Genomic DNA, 27,512 nt, shown 5'->3' on the forward strand with positions numbered 1-27,512 from the left:
CTTTTCAATAAAATTTGACCTACTAACTCCAATAAGACATATGTCAAGAAGCTGGACTGCCACTAAGAAAGGTTATAAAAAGTTACTGAGACTACTACCTCAGTGACCAAATGTCCAGTTTTGCCAGAGACTTAGGAGTTTCCCAGAATGCAAGACTTCAATGCTGAAACTGACAACATTCCATACAGAGCGACCAGCTACTTTAGTCTACTGCCAAGCCAAATAAAATTTTCCATAAGTACCTGCAGTAAATTAAATTGAAATTGTGTGAGAACTGACGCTACAGTTTTTTTTTTGTTGTTGTTGTTTTGTTTTGTTTTTGTCCTGACTGGTGTGTCCTAATTAAGAAATCAGAGGAAGGCTATACTTTTAATTATATGAGGTAAAAATGAATCTATTAGTGCAGTGATAGTGACATAATTTTTAGTTCATAGAATATATGTCAAATGCAACAAAGAAAGTTAATACACTGTCTCATGTCTTTCAGCCATTTTATAATGAAAGACCTCTTGCCAAGAAAATTTTACTTGGTTTAGGCATCACCCGTAAGGTGAATCTAAAAGTCCTATAACCAGTTGCTTCTTTACATTAGAAAAACATTGAAATCATTCAGTTCATGCTAAATATGTAACCCCCAACCAGATGATTGTCAGCCAAAGGTCCTGCTTCAGTTCTGCACTGACAGGTAATAGTCTCAGCTAGACTAAAAGCATATGAAGTCTGTGGTGGTATTTTATTTGTACTGAAATGTGATTTTAATTGTATGTTAATAAATAAAGTTGCCCGGGGGTCAGAGCTATTAGAGCCATAGCAAAAGCTGGGCGGTGGTGATGTACGCCTTTAATCCCAGCACTTGGTAGGCAGAGCTAGGTAGATCTCTGTGTGTTCAAGGATACAGCCAATAGACAGTGATGAGGCAGTCATGTGGTTGGTTTTACAACCAATGAGAAGGCAGAACAGAAAGTCTATATAAAGACAAACAGACAGGAAGTGGGTCTCTTTTGGAGAGGTCTCTTGGCTGAAGAGGCTAGCTGCAGCAGGCAGGTAAGGCTCTTAGCTCTGATCTCTTGGCTTTCTTCTTTGCATTGGTTCTGTGTTTCTTATTTAATAAGACAGTTGCTTACATCTACAGAAGTCCACTGCATTTAATGGTATGTCAAGCACAATCCAGGAATCCTCTAATTGTTCTAGAAGTAGGATTATTTATTTCTTTTTATTCCCATGCTAGAGAGCATGCTATGAACTACTAAAACTACAGAACTGATTAAGCTACAAAAAACATTAGCTACAGGAAAGTATACCAATTATATCAGAGACCAAGAAGAACAATAACTAGAGTAAAAGGGATGTTAAATTTAGAAAACAGATTTTGCTGAAGGTAACTAATATGAATTTAGATGAACAGAATGACATCTGCTGAGGTTCTAACAAGTCATGAGATCAAACAGTGCTGAAACTACTTGCATATGACAATCTTACTACCTAAGTGGAAAATCTCTAGACCAACGGGAACAAGGAAAACCTCCATTTCAAATCTGTTTCAAGATGAGGCTCAATGATTAAAAGTAAAACTGAAGTTATAGGTATGAGAAGACTGAATTAGCACCAATCTTCCTATTTCTGTGTTCCGGAATCTGTGACTTCTATTGGTAGGCATTCCACTAGAATTTGGTCAGAAAAAAAAATAGGCCTGATCAAAAAGATAGTTATACTTCATCTACAATGCCAAGTTCCCTTATCTAAATTAAACTAACACTTAGGTTCACATCTTCACTCAAACAGAGAATTAAAGAGTACTACTATACTTCTCATTTATGTCCAAAAAGCTTTTTGTCAGGCCAAGAATCTAATCATTATTGGTTGAATAACTCCCAAAAGAGAGTCTGTGGTAGCCAATTTACTGAGGGGAACCTGCAGTTACCCACTTTTCCTCTCTCAGCATTTTAAAAGAAGGGTTTTATTTTTAATTGTATGTCTTCTCTTTCTGTGCCTCTGTGTGTGTGTGTGTGTGTGTGTGTGTGTGTGTGTGTGTGTGTGTGTGTGAGAGAGAGAGAGAGAGAGAGAGAGAGAGAGAGAGAGAGAGAGAGAGACAGAGAGAGAGAGAGAGAGAGAGAGAGAGAGAGAGAGACAGACAGACAGACAGACAGACGGACGCACACACAGAGAGGCAGATAGAGACAGAATATGTGTGTATGTGTTGCATGTATATGGGTACCTGTGGAGGCCAGAGGATATTGGATGCCCTGGAACTGGAATTATGAGCAGTTGAGACTCTCCCAACATAGGTGCTAGGAACCAAGTTTGGGTACTCTGTATGCCATATCTCCAGCCCTCTCATCAATTTCATATACATTTTCCCTCATTCATCAAAAGCTCACTGAGAGGGTTTCACCTAAGAAGCCAAGTTAAGGGAGTGTGGATGCCCACCCAATTGCACCTTAGGCTGCTAAGGCACTCTCTTTCCAAAGAGGCATGTTGCTTACATGGGTGAGTTGGGGGACACTTATTAGTGCCCGGAATAAATAAATGCCACCGTGTGTTTACTTCTCCCTAAACCCTGAGAAGGAAATGACATGTCTTTTATTAGATTTTCAACTCTTAAAAGAAAAATAACATTTTTCATGGCAAAAAAAGGTAAGTCATAGGTATGAATGACCTGCTCCATTTTTTGACCAGGAATAGCTCAGCCAACCTCAGCCAACCTCAGCCAACCAGGTATTCCTGTTTGCTAGGATTCATTACCACTGATTAGGTGTTCTCAGAATAGTAAAATGCAATATGAAACTCCTGAGATGAAGCAATTCTTCCACCTAAGTTCTTCAAGAAATCAGATCCTATGTTTTTATGGGTGAGACTTCTCTGATGCAGTCAGGGTAAGAGTATAAGACATTAACTATACATAAATAGCATGGAATTCTCTGGAATGATAGATTATAAAGGAGAACAAAAGCGTCCCTTGTTCCCATTATCCCTCTAGAATATAAAGGACAGGAATTGCTGCATTGTGCCATTGAAGTGGTCATTAAGTCAAGACAGACTGTAGCAGTTCCTAAGTAAACACTAACACAGTAGGCTCAATGACACGATCAGATGAACTCATCATTTCCCCCTAGTGTCTTTTATTATACCTCTGTTACACATCAGTGCCCCTACAGGGAATAAAGAGGGAATCTTAGTTGAAGAGAAGGGGACCGATACCACCTACAGTATAGAATTAAACCATTTCACCCCATAAATTGGAGTGAAAACCACAAACAGTGTAAAACTAAAAACAAAGAGCAGAAAGGCCAGAATCCAAGTAAACAGAATATGGAGAATATGTTGGGTATCCATGAATTGACTATGGCCCTGTGGGGAAAGGAATCAAGAAGACCTGTTTTATAAAGCAGCATCTCATTGCTCACGGTTGAGACAAGAATAGTAACAGAACATCAGAGTAATTCTCCAGGAGAGACAATCTGTATTTATCAAATTGAAGTGTATTCAAAAATCAAATATTTCTGTGACAATTTAGAATTACTCTTGAAAGCCAATGAAGATGTTTGTACTTACCGAAATATGGTGTGCATACATTGGTCTAGACAGAAAAAATGCTGCATCGTGAGGTGTATGAAATTCATTACAGAGCACGTCAATTGAAGGCACTCGCTTTATATAATCTTCTGTACTTAGATTGGATGCTAAAAACCCACCAAACTGTACTAGGGTATCATGACACTAAATTAAAAATAAGACAAAAAAAACCCAGATGTTAACATTTTATAAAACCAATATAAACCTTTTACAAATGATTAAAATATGTTACTTTAACAGAATTTTGATTGAAAATTAAGAATTCCGATTTTAACAGTACAGGCAGAGACAGAAATGAAGAGCATGGTGTTCGGTGAAATAAATGAATGACAGAAAGGCAATTTTCACCTATTCCCACTTATACATAAAGCCTACATTAATGTTGACTCTTACAAAAGTAACGAGAAGAAGAGTAGATACTAAAAGCTAAGAGTGTCACTGGAAAAGGGATAGGGAGGTGTGGGATTTTTTTGTTTGTTTGTTTTTTTGAGACAGGGTTTCTCTGTGTAGCTTTGCGCCTTTCCTGGAACTCGCTTTGTAGACCAGGCTGGCCTTGAACTCACAGAGATCAGACCGCCTCTGCCTCCCGAGTGCTGGGATTAAAGGCGTGCGCCACCACCGCCCGGCTAGGTGTGGTATTTTTAATACTAAAACACATTTATTTACATAGGAGAAGTAAGTTCTAGTGATCTACAGCCAGCACAGACTGGCTATAGCTTATTGCAATTTGTGACATATCTTATAAAGATCTCGAAGAAAAGAGTTCAATATTTCTCAACACAAATGATGTTTAAAAAGATGAAAATACAAATTATCAATTTTATCATTTACACATTATATACATGTACTGAATTATGACAATGTACCCTTTCAACACGTACAATCACTAGATGTGAAATAAAATATTTAAATTAAAACAAGGCTTATATATTCACATACTTAGTCAAATATATTTTCTATGTGGCTCTAAAAAAGGTGAAAGAGCATGCAGTCTCTAGGCACAGTGACACATATCTATAGCCCAGTACTCAGGAAGCAGAAGGCCATCATAAGCTCAAGGCTAGCCTGAGCTACATCTTCAAATATGGATATAAAACCTAGAGTAACAGCAGAAACCTTGAAAGTCAAAAGGGACCACTATGGTGGGGGGAACAATAGAGAGAGGAGGAACAAGTTTCAAGTGACCTGAAGAGGGAAATGGAGAGAACAAGGGGATCTTAACTCTGGAAAGGGAGGAAAGTAAACAGAAAAAGGGAGGATGAGGGCCAAATAAAAGTAAGGATGTCTTCAAAAGTCATAAGGAATCATAACTATTAATTATCTACATAAAGATACCTATAATACACATAAATCAATGTTTAAATATATAGATTTAATGAAAATTTTCCATCTGAGCTGACAATACTCCCCTTGAGAGCTATAGACGATCTAACAAAAACTCCAACAATAGGTATGAGAAGCCCCCTTTTGAGTTGCTAACCAAGGATTGTCCAAAGGACTCTCAAAACATGTATCTAAAATCCTATAAAACAATATACATAAGCAATGAGAAGTCAATTCCTTTGTCATTGTTTATAGAATTATATTACACACAAAAATATTTTTTTAGTCAACAGAACGTATTTAAGTATTAGTAATCTTACTACTAAGAAATAAGAGAAAATATGTACTGTGCTGCAACTGAAATTACAGATTTCCAGAGATCAAAAAGGAAGGCAAGCAATTTGATAATGGCCTTTCATAAGATGGAATGTCTAATTAACTGAAAACCTTACACATAGCATCTCCTACACCCATCTCTTAACTATCATAATTTGCACAGAAATAGAGGACCTATTTAGGGAATAGAGATGTTTCACATTCATATGCTATGTACAAATGATGTTTCAAATGACATCACAATCTCTATTTTATCAGGATTAAAGAAACCCACACACACACACACACACACACACCCCAAAGATTCATTCACTCACCTGGTCATAGAGCTTTCCCACAAGTTTCAAGTGTTTCTCTCCACCCTCTTGAAAAATTACCCCATTCCTCTGCTGAGCCATAAGTAAACAGAGAGGAAGAGCAAGATCATGATCGAGTAGTGCATCCTTTAATCTCTGAGAAGATTTTTTAGTGTTTCTGATCTGGCCAAAATAACCACCCTGCATAAACAGAAGACACAAAGTTAATGTTCTATGTGATGTACTCCATGCTGTCTCACTGGAAAGAGAGACAGAAGAAAACTGAGACACAATCTTTTAAAATATTTCTGAGCTAGGAGTTACAATCCAAGCACCAGGAATGCAGAGCAAGGGGGATCAAGAATTCAAGACCATCCTTAACTACACAAGTTCAAGGCCAGCTTGGGCTATAAGGGAACCTGTCTCGAAAAACTAGAATAATAAAAAGAAACGTCTGGCTTAACATAAAACAACACCAGAATAAAATAAAGCATTTCTGTATCCTATATTCATTCTCCTTAACAAATTTGCTTTAATGATACTATTATTGATTATAATCTAGCTAATGGTAACTCAACTGTGTTTAAACTTATTCTGTTTCCATTCTTTACTCTGTAGTCTCTTATAAAGGATTATTTTTCATTCGGTGAAGAGATTTAATAGACTGTGATAAAGATTTATTCCAGTGAATATATCAAGGAAAATGGAAGATCTAGTATTTCTCTTCAGTACAGATATAAGTTATTGTCTTTTATACTTTCAGTTTTTTGTTGGTTTTTCTCTTGCTCCAATTACTAGTATATCACAGCTCTTTAAAAAAATGTAGTAGTGGTTTTGAGAGAACACGTATTGCTTTGACATTAGGCTTTAGGTACTTATATACTGTGTGGATTCTATACTATAACCACACATACAGTATTTTCTATTTACCTGTGTGTGGCAAGTATGTTCCAGAACCCACAGTGGATAAATGAAAATTGCAGATGGTAACAAATTCTACACAAATTATGATTTTCTATGCATATATACCTATGACAAAGCTTAATTAGGCACAGAAAAAAATAGCAACAATTAATAAAACAATCAGAATGATACAATAAAAGTTACATGAACATGGTCACTCTCCAATATGTTATTGTATTGCATTCATCATTCTTATGATGACATGAGATGAAACAATACTTACGTACAGTGATGAAGAATTGAAAAACTTAAGCAAAGGTTACCTGAATACAAGCATATTACAATACAGCCAATGGACAACTAAGACTACTATTGACATAGCCAATATGATAAAGCAAAATGGATGTTATGTCACTACTGAGTACAGTATGGATATGCTGGCCACAAAGGGATAGTTTATTTGCCAAAAGTGAAAAAAAAAGAAAGGCTAAAGATTTTCATTATTCTACACAGAATGGACCTCAAACTAAAAATATTTAATTTATTTATTTCTGGATTTTTTTCTCTTTAATTTTGAATTGTGGTTAACTATGGGTAATTGAAACCTTGAAAATCAAAACCATAGATAAAGTGGGACCATACATAGTACATTTGATTTTAAAAATTGAATGAACAGGAATAGCAGTTCCTACCTCAGCCTTTAGCTGCTCCCCACCAGTCATGGCCTCTAACTGCTCTGTTGTCATTTCCTCTGTAATTTCGATTCCTGCCATTTTTTGTACCACTTCTTTCAATATTAATAGATCAAAGCTAGTACAAAAAATTAAGAGACCATAGTTAAAACTTCAAATATGAAAAATACATAACAATTAATATCCTGAGAATATTTAGACATAAATAAAATAGTTGTGTCACTTCTAGTGCTACAATGAAAATATTTCATGTTTATCTTTGATTTTTTTACCTGGATTAATTTGAACTTTGTGGATAGGATACAAAAATTAAATAAGAAACATATTCATACATTCCTTACCCAAACTTCATATTTTTACTCACAGTTTTCATTTGCATCCTCCCTTCCCTTTCTCCCTCCCCTCCTCGACCTCTCTCATTCTGTTTTGATTGTTAATAAATATGAAATGTTCCCCAAGGGTTCATGTGTTAAGGATTTGATCCCAATTTGGTGGCACTATTTTGGAAGGTTCTTGAAACTTTAGGTGAGGCCTAGCTGGAGAAAACAGGTCACTGGGAATATCCTCTCAGGGGCCCCTTTGCCCTCTCACACTTTTTGTCTGTCTGCCTCTGTGTCTCTTTCTGTTTGTGTCTGTTTCTCTCCCTCTTTTCCTCCTCCCTCGCCCCCACCAGAGTCTCTTCCTTTCTTGCTCTCAGTTCTATAAGGTGCTAGCTCTGTCCAAGCACACCCCCTTAAGCAGTGATATTTCGCCTCACATCATACCAAAAGCAGCATAGTTACTACCTCCAGACTGAACACTCTGAAACAGAGGACAAAACAATCATTGCTTTCATGTTGCTTCTTTCAGGGATTTGGCACAAAATCCTTTACAGAATGAACAGGAAGAGTAAATTGTTTAAACCATGGTCGTTTACTCTCTCAAATGTCTAAGAATGTGCATTAGAACAGAGCCACGTGTTCACACAACCACAGCCGTTACCAACTTCAGTAACTCTAATATTTAATCTACTATTCATATTTCATTTTCATCAGCTGCCCCAATAATATTTTCTTTCTCCTCCAATTCAGGATGCTCAGTAAGTTTACCAGTAGAAAGCCATCTGCCTAAAACTCCAAACAATAAAAATGAATAAAGCCCTGCAATACTCCCACATAATTAGAAAAAAGAGGGGGAAGAAGGACAGACAAAGGGAGAAGTGCCCAAGTTGTGGTATCTGAGCCTAAAGTAAAAGATGTTGCGAAAACACTAAGCATGTTCTAGTTATGTGTTAATAGGTACATTTTTGAGACATAGTCTTACTATATAGCCCATACTAGCCTCAAACTCACGGTTTTCCCCTAAATGTTCTGGAATTATAAGCATCTGCCACAACAGCTCGCTAGGTATGCGCTTTTATTTGCAACATTTAGAACTGTCACTGGGAATAACACTTTGTGACTTCTATAACTTTCTTTAATTACGTAATTTTCCCAAAGGTAAAAGTACAGCTATCAATACACAAGTTACTGGTCAAAGGTATACTTTTCTAATATTCTTTTTTTTTTTTTTTTTTGGTTTTTCGAGACAGGGTTTCTCTGTGTAGCTTTGCGCCTTTCTTGGGACTCACTTGGTAGCCCAGGCTGGCCTCGAACTCACAGAGATCCGCCTGGCTCTGCCTCCCGAGTGCTGGGATTAAAGGCGTGCGCCACCACCGCCCGGCTACTTTTCTAATATTCTTATCAGGGGCTTCTTTTCAATTTGCCATGCTTTCTCAAACCAGACTGTTTCATGCGAACTAATACACATCTACCCACGAGGCATTCAGAAGTTTGAACACTGTTTTAACTAAACAGTCACAAATATGTATTGACAATAAAGCAAATTAAATTGGCGATTCAAACTAGTGTTCTCATGGCTTGTAGAAAGAAACAAGTAGCACACAGGCGCGACAGAAATGACAAGGCTAGAAAGGGTGTCCCAACAAAACACAGTTTATGTATTTTTATTTTTTTCCCAAAGTCAAAATAGCACCTGTTTGAAACACCAAAGAGCTTTTACTTTTTTGTTGGCTTTATATCAGAAAGAGCCTATAAACAATATAGATTTATCCGATTATAATCAATCTACTGGTGCTATCTATTCAAAGCCTAAGCACTGCCACTGGCCCCACAGTATTTACAAAAAAGGAAACAGTTAAAATCACATTAGTCTTACATATCTCTAAAGTCACATTCCAAAAGTGATTGTTTTTTTACTATAGCCTCCCTTAAAGAAACATTTTATCAAACGTGCAATGTAGTAATCAACAGTGCATTATGTTTTGTCATAAAAGGATATTCAACATTCCCTATTAACCGTGTACTCAAAAGCTTAATAATAATAAGTTAACTATTCTTTTAATGAGTCCTGTATGTAGCCAAATACTATAATACTAAAGAAACTCTCTCTCTGTATTAACTTCTAATTTATCTTCAAGATTCGATATACAGCGGGCATAGTGGCATATGACTTTTTAATCCAAGCACTCAGGAAGCAAAGGCAGTCCTCTGAGTTCAAGACCAGCCTACACTTCGTAGTGAGTTCCAAGATGGCCAGGGCTACATGGTGAGACCCTGTGTCAAAAAATTAATTCTCTATATATGTAACAATAATACTTAAGAGGTTGAGGGAAGATCTTAATTTTGAGGACAGCCTGGACTGCAAATGACATTCTCCCTTAAAAAATACAGTGTAGAAATAAGTAGGTATTCCAGTTGATATCTGAGTCTTTCAAAGTAACAGGAATCTCAACATTCCAAAACCACCAGAAGTGCTTGAATTATTCAATTTCATATACATATAATTTACCTTTTGCCTGCCTTTAACTGATTGGCTACATACTGAAGAAGACCAGCAAGATCAATCGGGTATTTACGGAACACTGCACCACAGAAACTAGCCAGACCTACATGAAATAAAAAATAAAAACAGTTATGAAACCAAAAGTACAGTAAGTATAATTTCAACAAATACAATTTCTAAAGTAAAATGAGGTATGAAAAGTTTTTAAAGATTTATTTTTATTTCATGTGTGTTCGTGTATGCCTGCGTGTTTGTGTGTGCACCATGTTCACATCAGCTGCCTAAGGCAGCTAAGAAGAGCTAGAAGATCCCTGGGACAGGAGGTGTGCGTGCTGGGAACTCTTGTCCTTTGGAAGAGCAGCCAGTGCTCTTGACCACTGAGCCATCTCTGCAGCCCCCTAAGAAAAAACAATTTGACTAATGCAAATGAATGAGTTTTACAATAGTAATAGCTAATGTTTATTAAGTATACATATGTAAGCACCTTATATTGATTAATTCTCACAGTAATCACCTTAGTTTAGTATAAACCTACCAATGAGGCAAACTGAGAAAGAGATGGATCACCTAACTTGATTGTGGTCACACTACAAACTAGAGCCGTAATTCCATCTATGAACCCTGCTCAATTAGGACTCAGTCGTGCAGAATACCAAGTAAACTCAAACAACCAAATGTCCACCCCCAAAAACTTTGGAGTCAAAAAAGATTGTTTACCTCTAAGAACATGCTACAGTTCTAGACAACAAAAGAAACAGGTAACTTGGCTAGAAGCAGACAGAGACGTTTTTAAATTTTTTTATGCATATGAGTGTCTTGCGTGCATGTATGTTTGTGTACTATGTGTGTGTCTAGCACCCACACAGTCAAAAATAGGTGTCAGACTCCCCAGAACTGTAATTATAGAAGGCTGGGGGCCACTACATCAGTTCTGGGACTAGAACTCGGGTCCTCTGGGAGAGCAGTCAATGCTCTTAAATGCTGAGCCATCTCAGCCTAGGAGGACCAATTTAAACAATAGTCCCTCTCATTTCCTGAAGGAGAGGAAACCCCAGTGAAGACAAGAGAAGAGTGTCTAATAACCTTTAACTTATCTAACAGTTATTTGTTAAGCACCTAAATAATTAGAGCAAATTAGTCCTCCCCTTAAGGAGCTTAGAGTTCGGTAGGGAATTCAGAAAAGTGAATGGCTATGATGAGTAAATGGTTCTGTGAGAGTACCAGGAGCAATACATTCAGACTTGTGGATGGGAGCATTAACAATGAAAGTTTTTCATAGAAAATAACTTCTCGTTTGAAAACTAATGAACAAACAGAAGATGAACTGGATGAAGTGAGTGACCATGGAAGGGTATCTAAGTCAAGGAAATAAAGTGCAAAAGGTCTATGGAAGGCCCAGAATTTCAGTATTAATGAAATTGAGAACTGATGGGGCTGGGGGTGAGGGGATATGAAGCTAGACTAGTAAGAGCCTGATCCTAAAGGACTTAGCTTATAGCACTTACTAAGTATTTCATGGGCTAAGTAAATGGTAAAATGCTTGTTTAGTATGTGTGAGTGACTAAATTCAATCCCCAATACTGTAGGGGAAAAAAAAACAATCAAACTTTACAGGATAATAGAGAGTCACTGCAAGATTTAGATTCACATATTTACAAAAGGAAAGCATGTAACCTCTAAATAACACTGTTACAAAGAAAGAGATTGTCAGCTTCCAAATGCCTCCCTAAATTCTCCCATGTACGTACTAACCCAGCCCAACCCTGCTTAGCTTCCCAGATCAGATCAGATGACACTCAACACATTCAGGCTGGTATGGACAGAGATTGCTTCCTCAAATTCTATCACAGTTCAAAAATAGGCTCTTGAGTAAAGAACATTAATAAGTACTAAATAAATCTCCATACAGACCCAAGGTCTCAAACACTTTGCAGAACAAGCTGAGGGGCTTGAGATTCTCAAGAGCTCTTGAGAAATAAGCCCCTGAAAGCATAGGGTAAGCAAATAAAACATGGTAGTGGCCACTTCCTTGGTATCACCAATAGTACTATCACCCTTAGAAAAAGAAGAGTACTTACTCTGAAGCCAGTTAGAGATGGTTGTGTCATCATGTTTCATTTTCTCCTTTTCTGGATTAGCTAAAGCTTCAATGATACAATCTTTCACACATTAAGAAAAAAATTATCACAACATCAGGAACAAAGACCATTAAATCTTCACGACTCCAGAAGAAATAAAAATAACCATACTCACTGTATATCAATTCTCCTTTGTTACCCTCTTTCTCATTCTTAACAAGTAACATTCCACCTGTATCAATATGTTTGGTAAAACAGTCTCTCCCTTTATACAACACAAGGCACTCACACAGATGGATGCATACAATGCTCACACAGGCGCACACACACAATTTCTTTTTCAATACTTTGGTTTGACCACAGATCAGCCATCTGGAGCAACCTTATATCATTACTAAAGGAAATCAGAAAGAATAACTAAATCATTCATAAGCATTTAAATACAGGGACACATGAAATCTATATATTGCTTCACATGAAAGGATACAGGCCAAGACATCATAATTCAATGAAGTGAGGTATTTCAATGAATCTACTACAGGTGTTATTAAGTTATCATATTTCTGTATTTGTGACAAGATCTGGAAGATCAAGAAAGAGTAAGTTGCATTAACTAAACTAGAAAAAAAACCTTCTATGATAAGTATATACTTTTCCAAAATTAGAAATAATACAATTAAAGTGGTTCTACTATTTTGCATTTATATATAAATAAAATATTACATTATCATTGCCCTATAGAGTATTTTTCTAAGCTACATTTTCCATCTAGAAAACAATTCCAAGAGGTCTAAACTTGTATTTTGGAATGGTAGAGGCTAATACTGGTTTAAATGTTATTATTTAGAGTCTTTCTAAAACGGACTCTTTGCTTTTTTTGTTTCACGTACATATTTTTTGTCTGTTGGGTTTTTGTTTGTTTTGTTTTTCCAAGTGAGAGAGAAAACATGAAGTTTGGTGGCTAGGAAGGCAGCAAAGAAAATCTGAGAAGACTTGTGGGAGGGGAAAGAATATGATCAAAATACACTATATGAAATTTTCAATAACGATGATTTTAAAAAAGAAGGTAATGCTGGGCGGTAGTGGCACACGCCTTTAATCCCAGCACTTGTGAGGCAGAGGCAGGCGGATCTGTGAGTTCGAGGCCAGCCTGGTCTACAGAGTGAGATCCAGGACAGCCAAGGCTACACAGAGAAACCCTGTCTCAAAAAACCATTTAAAAAATAAGAAGGTAACATTGATATAACTGAGTCAAAGGGAAACATTATTCAGCCATTTCAAAAATCTAACAGTAGTTCTGTTGTACATTACTAGGAAACAGATCAATGTGTTAAATATATTATGTGAAATTTTGTTTTTAGCATAAACTGGCATTTCATCAGCCTTTTCCCAAATATCTTAAAATTTACATCATTAAAATAATATTAACTTCAAAACTTACATAATCAAACAAAATGGTTGGATTGCTGTGGCTCAACTTGCCAATTTGTCTTCCTGAAGGCTTCACATTTTCCTTGGTTAGACGCCTACAAGGGAGAGAAATGTCAAGGATCATACTGAATAGCATTACTCATAGTGCTAATAAGCTCTCTTTATCATGAGAGGAAAACTGAAACATACAAAATGAATTCATACAAACAACTGGATTTTCATCTACTCGGGAGCAGAAGTCGGACTTTCTAAGGGAATTTCAGAGCTTAAGAGCTACTTATCTATTAAGGAGAAAACTTACTTTACTGTACAAATACATGAAAACTTTTTTAAAGAATCATAATTATTTTAGATTTACCAGGTTTCATTTATCAGTTCAGGGACTAGTTCTCTCATTTTCTTTTTCAAGGTACATAATTTTTAAAATCAACTAATCCTTTCATTCTTTATTTCTTTTGCACTCGGCGTACTTTTTCCAAGATTCTAAAAAATTGTATCAGTGAAACTCTTATAGCTCAACACAATTATTACACATAATATGAAGCTTTTCTGAGATGATTACATAATAAAAGCAGAAACTCTATAAATAGCTACAAGTGTGATAACAGCAATCCAATAATGAAAACGATGTCATTATCTGCTGCTTCCCCATCTTCTTTCCTATAGCTCAGTTTCTCCCATTCCCTGCCAATGGAGAAGTGAGACCATTGGTTTTAAACTTGTGATCATATTCTCTTCTGCCTTTCCCTATTTCTAACACTGCTCTTGGGTAGTTCTATTTGCCAAGGTTTACAGTCTCCCTACTCACATACACTATATACTTTTTATTCTATTCCCTCTGTCTTCACTACCCTGAAGGGAAAAATAAGTAAAACTAAAGAAATACTTTCTTGATGGTGTTCTACCTTTAAGCTACTGGAGTTTTATGCATATAAAACACAACCAATTAGCATTTGAAAAATGAATGATTTGAAAACTTATAAAATTATATAAATAATATTAATATACTCCACTCACAGCATAAAAAAGTTTAAGCAGAAAACTCAAAGTTTGGTGAAACAGTTACAGCTAAAATGTAACAAAAATCCAAGTATATTAAAATTTCTATACATATTGTTCAACACTAAATAATTGTATTCATGTATACACTCATTCATATTAATGCTTACTATTGCACAGAGCTAGACATTAGGAACACAAAACTGAGAGCAGTTCTTGCTCTCAAGCCTGGCCTAAGTAGATACTCAGATTTAAAATCATGTTTTTTAAATTTCCATGTTATTTTTTATTTATTGGTTTTTCTGACACAGTCTCACCTCAGCAGGTAATAAAGGCAGGGCTCAAACTCATTATCCTTCTGCCTCAGATTCCCAAGTATAGGGAATACAGGAGTCTGCCACTACTCCTGACAATTTTCCTTTTAAAAAGCTAACAAATTTGAGAATGGTACTTATATTCAATCAATAATATTAAGAGTGCAAATAATATATCCATATTGCCTTGAACATACATAAAAACACCTGGAAGGATAAATAAGCATCTAAATACTGATTACTTTACTTTTCTCCTTTTGGAGAGAATTGAGTGTATGGAGAAAAGAATGAGAGACATTTTGCTGTATCTATTTTATAAGGGCACAATGTGATGTTTTTAACCTATATAGGCAATGAAGAATGAATCTGTCAAGCTAACTATCATTTTATTGCCTCAAAAACTTACCTTTCTATTATGGTGTGAATCTTAAAAAAACTATTCTTTTAGAAATTTTGAAATATATATTAACTCTAGTCACCACACAGTACAATACATAACTAAAATTTATTCCTTACATCTAAGTGAAATCTTGATCCCTTTGGTCAATATTTCTCCTTTCCTTCAAATCTCTCTTTTCAGCAATACTTCTCCTTCTGCTTGTACCTGATAACCTCCTTTCTCACTTTCAAAACAACATGGATAAAACTGGAGAACACTGTAGGAATTGAATTAAGCTAGGCATAGAAAGAGAAATGCTGTATGGTAATACTAGTATATAGAATCTGTATACTCATTCGTTTACTGAAATTAAAACCATATGGCCATATAATTATCAAGAATTTTATATAATTACAAAAAGGAAAACTATCATAGTAATGTGTCCAAGTAGAATGCTAGCATAATTTGCCTAAAGTGTACTGGTGGTAAAAATCAATTTTGTTTGGGAGTATGTTCTGGGAAGGCTTCAGAGAGCTGACATTCAAGCTCACTTTCTAAGAGTAAATCACAGAAGGAGAAGGAAAGGCAAGCTAAGGGAAAACTTGTAGAAATAAAGGAAACAAAATATACATACAAAGGATGCAAGGCTATGGAGTGTGGGACATTTAGGTAAACAAGTAGGCTCAGTACAGCTGTAAGTATAATCATTAGGAAATGAGATGGACTATATGGTAGGAAAGATCAGGGAGTATCTCTCACATCACCATGCCATAAAGCTTGATATACAACCTGCCAAATATTGTCAAGTCACCCAAGGATTTTGAAGTAAAGGAATAATATGAGGTACTATACTATTCCAGATAAAAGAAATAAGGTTGTGGTTATAGAGTATAGAGAATCAAGGAAACTATAAAGCACTCACTCAGTGCCTAGCACAAACAGTAATAATACACACACACATACATATGGTATGAACATTCTCATATACATATATGTGTGTGTGTGCGTTTTTGTACTCTGTGTGTGTGTGTGTGTGTGTGTGTGTGTGTGTGTGTGTGTGTGTATCTCCTGACCTGATTTTGATAAGCTAGAAACTGTATCTATAGGCCTAATAGCCTCTTCAGCAATTACTTCCTACAATAACTTCTTCCTCCATTAACTAATTATTTTCTTCTCTTGTCTATCTTCCCACCCTGTTACATACAGTCTATGTAACAATCACTAAGCCAAACTGTGACCATGCACCTGCCTGTTTTCCCAGCAGACAGTGTCCAGAGACAATGGCACTGGGCAAACACAGTATCATCACAAACTACTGTACCAAGTGAAACCAAAGAATACATGACTTTTAATTAGAATAACCATAACTGGATCTATAAAAGGTTGGACAACTGACAAAATCCTTGTTGAAAACAAATAGAAAAGCATATTTAGCTGGGCGGTGGTGGCGCATGCCTTTAATCCCAGCACTCAGGAGACAGAGGCAGGCAGATCTCTGTGGGTTGGAGGACAGCCTAGTCTACAGAGCGAGTTCCAGAACAGGCTCCAAAGCTACACAGAGAAACCCTGTCTCAGAAAAAAAAAGAAAAGAAAAGCATATTTAGTATCTAGACTAATGCTAGCATAAAATACACAATTTTTCTAAGCTTTAAATAATTTATAAGAAAGTAGAGTTAATATCACTCTTATGAACAGAGCTTGATTCCCAGGGCACACGTGGAGTAAGGAGAGAACCCACGCCCACTAGTTATTCCCTAGCCTCCATGTGCAAACCATGGAATGTGTACACCCGCATAAATCTAAAAAAATAAAAATAAAACATTAACTTGTAATTCAAATGAGCTAACATAAAAATAAAGTCATTCTAGCTGCAATATATAATCAGCTATACCTTTAACAAATATTTATAAGCTTTCTCAAAATTGAGCCTCTAAACAAGATAGCTGAAACCAAGTAAATTATATCCAGACATATTTGGGATTAATATAAAAACAATAAAACTTACTTCATGATATACTTGGCTCTGTCTATTGTTTGAGCTTTAACTTTTACTAAAAGTGGGTGACTATTATAAGTTTCATTCTTCCACTGGCCATACAAACGGTATCTTTAAAAAAAATGAGATGAAAAATTAGAAAACATTAAGTGCTTAGAAGTTAATGCGCTAGAATTAATGGGAGTTAACAATTTGAATAAGTATTTACCTATGCTGATAGGGAAATGTCTTAAACATTCCCCATAGTTCCTCAGACATGCAAGCATTGCAGTCCATCAAAGAAAGAGATGGAAGTAATACCTGGTCAGTAATGCTAAGCAAACAGCTAAGGATAACTTCCTAAGGAAAAAAAAAATATGTCATTAAGAGGTTTATTTCAATATACCCTCAAAATAGGAATAGCAGACTTAAAGAAATTATCATTTTTAAATCTCATAACACAATATATATAATTCCCCACCCTATCATTGTCTTTTCTCCATCCAAGATAGCAAATGTGGTGAGAGATGCAAAGTAACAAGGCAATGAGGGGATTAACCTCCTTCCTTATACGGTATGGTAATCTTCAAAACGAGGATGCTAGTTTTAAAAGAAAATGTTCACTGAACTGCCAAATGCTGCACTGAGCACATGAAGTATAAAATAATTATTTCACAGTAAAATGTTCGGCATGCTATATCGTGACAAACACATTCATTCTTTAATATTTTCAGTCTCTTACCGTTCTTTCTTTATCTTCTTGTTTGCTTCCATCAGACTGAAACTAAAATTTAAAATAATAAAATGTTTAAAAGTTATGTTTCCCTAGTTTATAATTTAAAAAACTAAATTACATATTACTTAGTTGTTTGCCTTTTACATATATGTGCATCTGAAATACAACATATACTAATAAACATTTTAAATTTTGATGTATACTTTTAACCTCTAAATAATTATAAAATCCATGAATTTTAAGTATGAATCTGGGGTGGGTTTGTTCCTTTATTTTTATGTGTGTGTCTACAAGACACGGTCTCATGTGGCCCCGGCTGGTTTCCAATCCTCTATGTAGTCCAGGCTGACCTTGAACTTCTGATCCTCCAGCCTCCACCTCCCAGGATTACAGGTGTGTGCTACCACACCCAGTTTATATAGTACTGAGAACCAAGCCCAGGGCTTTAGGCCACTGGACAAGCACTCTGCTAGCTGGGCTATTATCCTCAATCCTAAGGATCAATTTTATGTGCCAGTTCTTTTCTTAACATCATTATAAACCAAAGCTTCCTAAAACTCATACTAAGTATTAATTACTAAACTTAATTTAACAAAACTGTAACCATCAAAACCATTCAGTCCTAATGCATTTACATTTTCAATCCACATTCCCTTTGCAGTAGCAGTTCTCAACCTTCCTAATACTGTGACCCTTTAATACAGTTCCTCATGTTGTGTGACCCCCAATTATGAAATTATTTGTTGCTACTTCATAACTGTAATTCTGTTACTGAGCAGTGTCTCAGACCCTAAGATCACTGGAAATATGTGTTTTCTGATGGTCGTGACCCACAGGTTGAGAAACACTGGTTTACAGAACAAATATAATCAAATATTAATATAACCAAAACTAAGGAAATGAATTTAAGTTGCATTATAATTCACCACTACCAAAGCCCTCCATGAAAAATAAGTCCAAATGATTTGTGGCACTGCTGACAAAAAAAAAAAAAATCACATTTGAGGTCTTTATTATCCCAGTACAGACTGAACACTGAAGTGACTTGTTTTGACAATGCCGTCTAGTCCACTAAAAAAAAAAAATGATACTATGAAAGCTGAGCATAGTTGTGCATGTCTTTAATCCCAGCACTTGGGAAGTAGATCTCTGAGTGTCCAAAGTCAGCCTGATCTCACATAGTGAGTTCCAAGACAGACAGAGCTAAATAAAAGGACCTGCCTTACACAAACAAACAAACAACAAAAACTATTAGTGATGCCTATCGGTGTATATGTCTACAAAGGAAAAAATCCAAAATACAAATGAACTGACACCCAAGGACAATCTAGACATCAGCGTTCAAAAATCAAGCAAGGGCAGGAGAAAGCTACAATGCAACAACAAATATTTGATTTTCTTGTTAAAGAAGGGAATCTGCTTGTATGCTTTTGAGCAGGTTACTAGACATTATCACAGAGAAATCTAAGTGCTTTATTTTACCTAGCAATGTTTTGGGATGCATACCAACATTATTTTCTTCTTCTAACTGGCAGGTTCAAGAAAATATGGTTCTCTTTCACAGACACAACTGGGTCAACATATATTTAGTCAGTAAATAAGGAATTCAATGTTGTGGAATAATCTTTTTGTACACTGTGAAGAAATGTCACTCAGATTGGTTTAATAAAAAGCTAAACAGCCAATAGCTAGGCAGGATTTTCGGGGCAGGGAGAACTAGGACAAAAGGCGGAGTCTCGAGGAAAAGACAGACAGACACGGAAGGAGTCAGGCACACAAAATGGGATAGAGGTAAAAGCCACGTGGTAGAACATAGGTTAATAAAAACATGGGTTAATTTAAGTTATAAACCCTAGTTAGGAACAAGCCTAAGTTATGGCCAAGATTTTATAATTAGTAATAAGTCTCTGTGTTGTTTATTTGGGAGCTGGCAGGCGAGACAGAAAAATCCACCGACAATTCAATTATAGAGGAGTGGCCCATCAGAAACAAAACTAAATAGCTATTGTTGTTGTTTTCTTTGAGGTAGAGGACTGGTAAAATTTAGTTAACATATTGTGTATCTAGTAGGAGGTAGAAATAAGGATAGGCCATAACTGGAAAAACTAGTCTTATAGTTTATTACAGTTTAAGGATGTTAGTCTACCCCTTTTCCTACCATACTGTGATTTAAATAAGCCTAATAAAACTACATAGTTATATTCCATAAAAATAATTTTATTTTTAACAGTAACTTAGCTGGTTTACTTCCCTGAGTAACTCAAGTCAGTTTCTAATGTCCACGTGTCAATTCTTAATATTTTATAAGCAAGAAAATTTATATATATATATATATATATATATATATATATATATATATGGGAAAAAACAAAGCTACCTAGAAGAGCAGTAAAATTTCCTATTAAAAGCACATTACAACACAGATTAAATAGAAATAAATCAGGAGATACATGCAAATTAAAGCAATTTTTTAAAGAAGATAAACACATTTGTGGTGGTATGAAAGAAAATGGCCCCCAAAGGGAGTGGCACTATTAGAAAATGTGGCCTTGTTGGAGGAAGTGTGTCACTGTGAGGGTGGGCTTTGAGTTCTCTTTTTCTCAAGCTTCCCTCAGTGTGACAGTCAATCGACTTCCTGTTGCCTGCCTATCAAGATGTAAGGACTCTCAGCTCCAGCACCACATCTGCCTGCCTGCCTGCCACCATGCTTTCCATCCTGATGATATGGACTGAACCTCTGAAACTGTAAGTGAGCCACCTCAATTAAATGTTTTTATTTATAAGATACATACACAGCAATAAAAACCCTAACTAAGATAACATTCTACTCCATTTATCTGTTCTTTTTTCTTTTAATTTACTTCATTTTCAGATAGGGGGTAACATGAAACATCATCCATACAATAGTCTAAGCTGCAGTGAACACCAGGCTGAAATAGGCAACATAAAGTGGGTACAAGGTGCAGTTATTTACTAAGTGTCCATGCACTTCGATTTTTGAAGAGAAAAGAGGACACAGTTCCTATCTTTGAGGTGACAACTCTTAAGCTACAAGATGCCTGAAGTGCTTTCAGCATTTGAATTTTAAATCTGAGTGAAACAGAGCACTCAACTAGGTTTAGAAAGGCCATCATCATCAAAATGAACTGAGGTTCCAACATCACTCTATAAAGGCGGAGCAGACAATGGCACTATACAATACTCAGTACCACAAAAGTTAAAAATTAAAAAAAAAAGAAGACAGGTGATTCATCAAGACAGGCTTTGAGAGAGTTGAGCAATAAAGAAGGAATTAGAGATAAAACTAAACAAATAGCTTCTAATAACTAATCACCTAATTTAGTGCCTTTAACCCATGAATATTTTTCAAATGCTTCCTCTGATGAAAACACTTAGATTTGTGATTAGAATATCTGTAAAAATTATGACACTATTTTAACTTACACATTGTTCATGTTTTTATTAACTACCAATTATTGAGTACCTACTAGGTATGGTATATTAGATTAAAAACTGCACATACATACCTCAAAACTACTCTATGAAAAACCTTTTTGCTAGAAAGGATCCAAAACAGGTCCCATTAAAATAATTTAGAACTGGCCTGGAGAGATGGTACAGCAGTTAAGATCACTGATTGGTTTTCCAGAGGACCCAGGTCTGATTCTTAGCATCCATGAGGCAGCTTTCACCTACCTATAACTCCAGTTCCAATGAATTCAACTCCAGAGACATGGCACACATATGCTAAACAGACATATGTGGAGGCAAAACACCCATACACATAAATTCAAAATATTTTTTAAATACTCAAGTAAAAAATAAATAAAATAATTCAGAACATCTAAGGGTAGTGGCACATGCCTGGAATTCAAACACTCAGGAATAGAGGAAGGGAGGATTTGGAGTTTAAAGCAAGCCTGGGCTAAATATCAAGATAAAATAATAATAATAATTTGGAGTTTAAAAATACAACTCATAGGAAGATTTACAGGAATGGAAGGTTGCACTTGGAAATTCTTTCATTTTTTTCCAGTGCTGGAAACTGTTATATATAAATAGCTCCTATTATAAAACAATAAACAACATGTACATCTAACTTTTGAATAAATTACAGCTTAAACATTAAATCTGTTTAAAGAAATGTACTCATATTTTAGTTTCGCTTTCCCCAAAAGCAGACAATATTCAAGTACAGGCAAGTAATCCTAGGAAGAACCAGTACCAAATTAGCCCTGTAGGTAAAAAGGGTTCAACACTTCAGCAGATTTGGAGTCTATGTAGAAATGTCTTGAAGACAGTCAACTCTTATCTTTCATTGATTGAAAGCTGAGCAGAGGGCCTATGAGATAGCCAGTGGTAAAAGCACCTGCGAGCAAAACTAATGACTTAAGATTGATTCCCCAGGACCCATATAGTAGAAGGAAAGGACAGACCCCGGCAAGATATCCTCTGATCTCCACATGTGCTCTGCGGTATGTACGTAAGTATACGTATGTACATACACAAAACACACACACACACACACACACACACACACACACTGCATGAATATATTTTTAAAAGGGATTAAAGACAAGTATAGATTACGTGATTATTACATTATTTCTTCTCTAAGTATATAAGCTGCTTCCAAAAATAGGAGTTGTATAACAACCCCAATATACAAATAGTATTTGTTAAATAAATTTAATTGCAAACACATTGCTTAGAACTAAGGTCCTACTCAATATTTAAAAGCAACTTTATGAATCCTAATTGGATCTCAATAAAAGCCTTTTAAATCTATAATACAGAACACATTGACTGGTGATCATAAAGCTCTGTTTCTTTTGGGCTATGATCTGTTTTGTTATGTTTTCTGGAGGATAAGGCCTCACTATGTTGCCCAGGTCATTCTCAAATGCCTGGGTTTAAACAGTTTCCTGCCTCTGCATCCCAAATTGCTACAATAACATGCATGCACCACCACACCAGGCTGGTAAAATATTTTAGTGAGCAAAAATATACCAAAATTCTACTTCATTCTACTATCATTTTCTTAATTTCACAACTCTAGTTCTTGCCCATAAGGTCCTGAATGGTTGGTCAAAATGGTTATCTTTCTTTTCCCTTATCATTCTATTAAGAATAGAATGGACTCTGGGCAAGGAGACATGGGACCATCGAGGTGGGAAAGTAGAAGGTGAGTAGAAAAGAGGGTGTGCTGTGAATGAACAAGGTAATGTGAGATCTTTATATGTAAGAGCTCTATACATTACATCAGACTTTTTATCTGTTTCCAAGCTTATAATACTTGTAAATAAAAAAAAATTCTTGGAATAAAAAATCAGAACATTCAGATTTTTCGATGCAACAGTATTGGATAAGTGAAAGTATGATGAGAAACAGGCTATTTACATAGTCTCAAAGTATCTCCCATATTAACTATAAAGGGAGAAATAGTAACTGTATAGTAGAGCAATTTTGTGGTGAAGAACTTACCAAGTGATTAAAGTTTGTATCACCTGTAATTGGATCAATGACTTCCCATGTTCTCTGATTATGATGTGCCAAGGAAAACTATCCTTCAGTTCTTTAAGAAGGAACTAGTTAAATTAAATAGTTAACATTATTTGTCCTTTCCAAACTCTAACAGCCAAGATGTTGGAACATTGACGTGCTTTCTTTTTATATGAATATATCATATTAACTGATATGTACAACAATATTCATCTAACAGATTTCTCTAGAGGAACCATTTTATAATGTACTATTATGAATAATAAAATCTAATAAGCCTTTTTCCTTACGATTTGTATGAAAAGGGTACTAAGGGAAAAAAATCTACCAGCTAAGTATTAAAAACCAAGTCAAATATTTCAGATGTCATATGGGATTCATAACAAGAACTGTTAAGTTTTTCCATATAGCTAGAGCTAAGATTAAAAATGCAATCAACAAATTATGGAGAAATTATGTATATTTGTGCTCATAATAGTTTCTAAATGTTTTTTGTTGTTCTCTTTTATAACTAAAAAGAAACTACACATTCTTTTCAGCTTCAAACCATTGGGTTGGTCAAACTTTTCATGGGAGTACAAACTGAAAATTTAAGAGAAAAATATATTAAACTGAAAATAAGATTTCATTTTTCCTTTTTAAAATGGTGTTTGTTTTATTATCTTTAGTTGTGTATATGTCTGAGTCTGTACATAGGTATGTACATGTGAGGGCTGGTACCTGTGGAAGCCAGAGTCATAGGCTTGCCTGGAGCTGGAGTTGCAGGTGGTTGGTTGTGAGCCACCCAATGTAGAGGCTGGAAATCGAACTCAGATCGGACTCTTAACTGCTGAGTCATAGCTCTACATTTTTTTTCTTTTGTGAGTTTCGAGGGGCTGAAGAGATAGTTCAGTGGTTAAGAGCAATCTCTGCTCTTCCAGAGGACCAAAGTTTAGTTCACAACCACCTGTAACTACAGCTCCAAGGGATCCTACATATTCTTCTGGTCTCCCCTGGCACCTGTACCCACTTGCACAAACCCCTGGCCACTCTCACACATATACACATAATTTTTTTAAAACAGTTGAAAAATGAGAAGGCAAACCAGACCGAAAAAATTTCAAAAATCACCTATTTGATAAAGGCCTTAGGCCAACAATATACAAAAAATAGGACTCAGTAACAAAAAGACTGTCATATCAAAAATGAACAAGATATGAACAGACACTTCACTAAAAATAATTGTAAGGAGCAAATAAATACATAAAAAGATACTCAAAATTAGTCACTAGCATGACAAAACTGGGAACCACAATAAGATGCCACAACTTAACTAGGATGACTAAAATTTAAGTATTACAACACCATGTGTCAGTGCAGCTATGGAGCATCTGGAAATCTCAAATAGCTGCTCTCAGAAATGTAAAATACTGTAGACACTGTCGGTTTTCATGGGTTGTTTTTGTTTGTTTGTTTGTTTTGTTTTGCTTTCTTTAAGAGAAGGTTTCACTGTGTAGCCTTTGACTGGTCAGAGCTTGTTATCTATACCTGGCTGACCTCAAAATTATATAGATATCTGCCTGCATCTGTCTCCAAGTTCTGCGATAAAAGTGTGCATCACCGGGGGCTGGAGAGATGGCTCTGAGGTTGAGAGCACTGGCTGCTCTTCCAGAGGTCTTGCGTTCAATTCCCAGCAACCACATGGTGGCTCACAACCATCTGTAGTGAGATCTGGTGCCCTCTTCTGGTGTGCAGGCATACATGCAGACAGAACACTGTATACATAATAAATCTTTAAAAAAAAAGTGTGTACCACCACATTCAGAATTTCACAATTTCTTATAGTTAAACATATACTTATTTATTTCACTAACAAATCCTACTACTGGCAACACAAAAACATGCCTCCCAAAAATATAGATATTCAAAGCAGCTTTATAACAGTCCCAAGCAGAAATAACCTAAATATCCATCACCTCGTAAATGTATCAGTAACTATATGTTTCTATATAATGAAATATTATTACTCAGCAAAAGAACTACTGGCACATATAATAACTTGAATGATGAATCTCTAAACATTAAGTGAAAGAAATCAGAAAGAGAACATATAATTATTTCCATGAGATCATAGAAAATGCAAAACTCTAATGACAGAAACCAGCAACACAGCAGAAGGTAACAGCATGTGTGATGAAAACAGTCTATTGATTATTTGTGGTGATTATGGTAGTGGGTGATTGATAGATAGATAGACAGATAGAAGATAGGGATGGATGGATGGATGGATGGATGGATGGATGGATAGATAGAAGATAGATAGAAGATAGATAGAAGATAGATAGATGATAGAGAGAGATAGAAGATAGATGATAGAGATAGATAGATAGATAGATAGATAGATAGATAGATAGAAGATAGAGATAGATATACATAGATAGAAGATAGATAGATGATAGAGATAGATAGATAGATAGATAGATAGATAGATAGATAGATAGATAGATAGATAAGTGGGTAGATGGGTGAATAGATGGATGGATAGATAGATTGTAGTGGGTAGCCATTCCAGCTTTGATCTGGAAGTTCCAACCCCCATTGAGACTTCAGTAACTGTCACGCCTATAAGGCGGGGCCAAGAGAGGACCCTGAAGACCCAAGATCCAGATGCGCCGGCTCTCTTGGTTCCTGGACCCTGGATGCTGGAGGGAGACCAAGCAGAGTTCTCCAGAACACTGCCAGACTGTGCCACGCCTTTCCCAGACTCTGTAAACTATCCATTCACTTTAAGTTACCCCACAAAATAAACCTCCCTTTTAACTACGTGGAGTGGCCTTAATAATTTCACCAATAATAGATAGATAGATAGATAGATAGATAGATAGATAGATAGATAATCAAAAGTCAAAAAATAAGCATCTAAGACTGGAGGTATATGTCATTATGCACATTCTATGTCATATATGTTTTTAAATAGTCTAAGTTTAAGAATGAGGTAGTGGCATTACTGGTACTATTCAATTTCTTGGTTTAAGTGGTAAACACATGGGTCTTTAGTTTTAGAAAGGTCACTGAACTATTTCATCACAATTTACATTTTTTTCTGTATATATAATTTATTTCAATAAAAACTTTCCTTAAAAAGAAAAATGATGAGCTGGGAACATAGCACCACCACAGCAGAACACATACTGAAAACACACAAAACACCTAGCTCAATCCTATCACCAAAAATAAGTACAATATAGAAATAATAAGCCCTGAGTAGTCTGAGGTTGGAAAGATTCCAAACAACTAATAGTAATGATTCAAAACTGCATGCAAGCAAATACATAGAGGACAGGTAAGGAGAAAGAATAATGAAGTGCTAGTTGTAACAGAATTCAAACTGGATTTTTCTTAGATCTGAGGTTCTCAAAACCTATACACACAATCACCACTAGGAGTACATTTACTAAACACAACTTTAATTAAGTTACATTCACTTTGTTTTTGTTTTTAGGAATACTCATCAAAACAAATATAGTCCGGACATTTTCATTTCAAATTTTAATTTTCTACTAAGAAGAAAATCTTACTGACCTCCTTCATAAATGACTTGCCTATACGCACGACTTTTGCAAATAAAATGGGATCGTGAGAAAGGTGAGGACCAAGGTAACAGAACATGTTGAATACATCCCTCCTCAAGTCTTCAAAGCTCTCTACCTGCTTTGGTGCTCTCTTGTTTTGCAAAGCAATAACAGGTGAGCCTTTAGCACCTTTAGGAACACCAACTCTATAAAAAAAAAAAAGAAGCAAGATTTAGAAATCTATGCACTATTAATCCCCAATATCTTATTATTCTCTTGCTCGTATACCTATTCTAATCATCACTAACTTTATTATAGAAAGTAATTCTCAACTGACAAAAAATAAAAACAAATTCAACAAGTATAAAACCAAAACTCAGAAAGAAAATGTTGCAAAATAGCAACTTAAAGGAACTCTCAATGTTGCTCTCAAGCAACATTTAACATATGAGTTTAAGTTAAGCTTGGCCAGCATAAAGAATGTGGTTACAGGAATGAAGAGTAAGGGATGGACCTCAGATGTAGGACAAGATGAAATCAAACATTTCTCAATCTGGGTTCCACTACCTACACTGAGTAGGAGGAAGTGGTAGTAGGGAAG

The 27,512-nt window shown here is 35.7% G+C and overlaps 1 protein-coding gene across 2 annotated transcripts in view; it reads right to left on the reverse strand.

Moving 5' to 3' along the window:
- Positions 1 to 27,512, reverse strand: part of Thoc2 (THO complex subunit 2) — a 115,406-nt gene that overhangs the window by 31,633 nt on the left and 56,261 nt on the right. For both annotated transcript variants that reach the window (XM_059251379.1, XM_059251377.1), the window contains exons 12-22: positions 26,922 to 27,117; positions 17,865 to 17,906; positions 17,352 to 17,482; positions 17,153 to 17,254; positions 13,466 to 13,550; positions 12,512 to 12,605; positions 12,025 to 12,105; positions 9,953 to 10,049; positions 7,124 to 7,241; positions 5,550 to 5,729; positions 3,553 to 3,717 (exon numbers count right to left, since the gene is read on the reverse strand). In XM_059251379.1, coding sequence (XP_059107362.1) covers positions 3,553 to 3,717; positions 5,550 to 5,729; positions 7,124 to 7,241; positions 9,953 to 10,049; positions 12,025 to 12,105; positions 12,512 to 12,605; positions 13,466 to 13,550; positions 17,153 to 17,254; positions 17,352 to 17,482; positions 17,865 to 17,906; positions 26,922 to 27,117 — 1,291 coding nt within the window. The remainder of the gene's footprint in view (positions 1 to 3,552; positions 3,718 to 5,549; positions 5,730 to 7,123; positions 7,242 to 9,952; positions 10,050 to 12,024; positions 12,106 to 12,511; positions 12,606 to 13,465; positions 13,551 to 17,152; positions 17,255 to 17,351; positions 17,483 to 17,864; positions 17,907 to 26,921; positions 27,118 to 27,512) is intronic.

Source organism: Peromyscus eremicus, chromosome X, assembly GCF_949786415.1.
Source record: "Peromyscus eremicus chromosome X, PerEre_H2_v1, whole genome shotgun sequence".
In the NCBI taxonomy this organism is placed as follows: Eukaryota; Metazoa; Chordata; class Mammalia; order Rodentia; family Cricetidae; genus Peromyscus; species Peromyscus eremicus.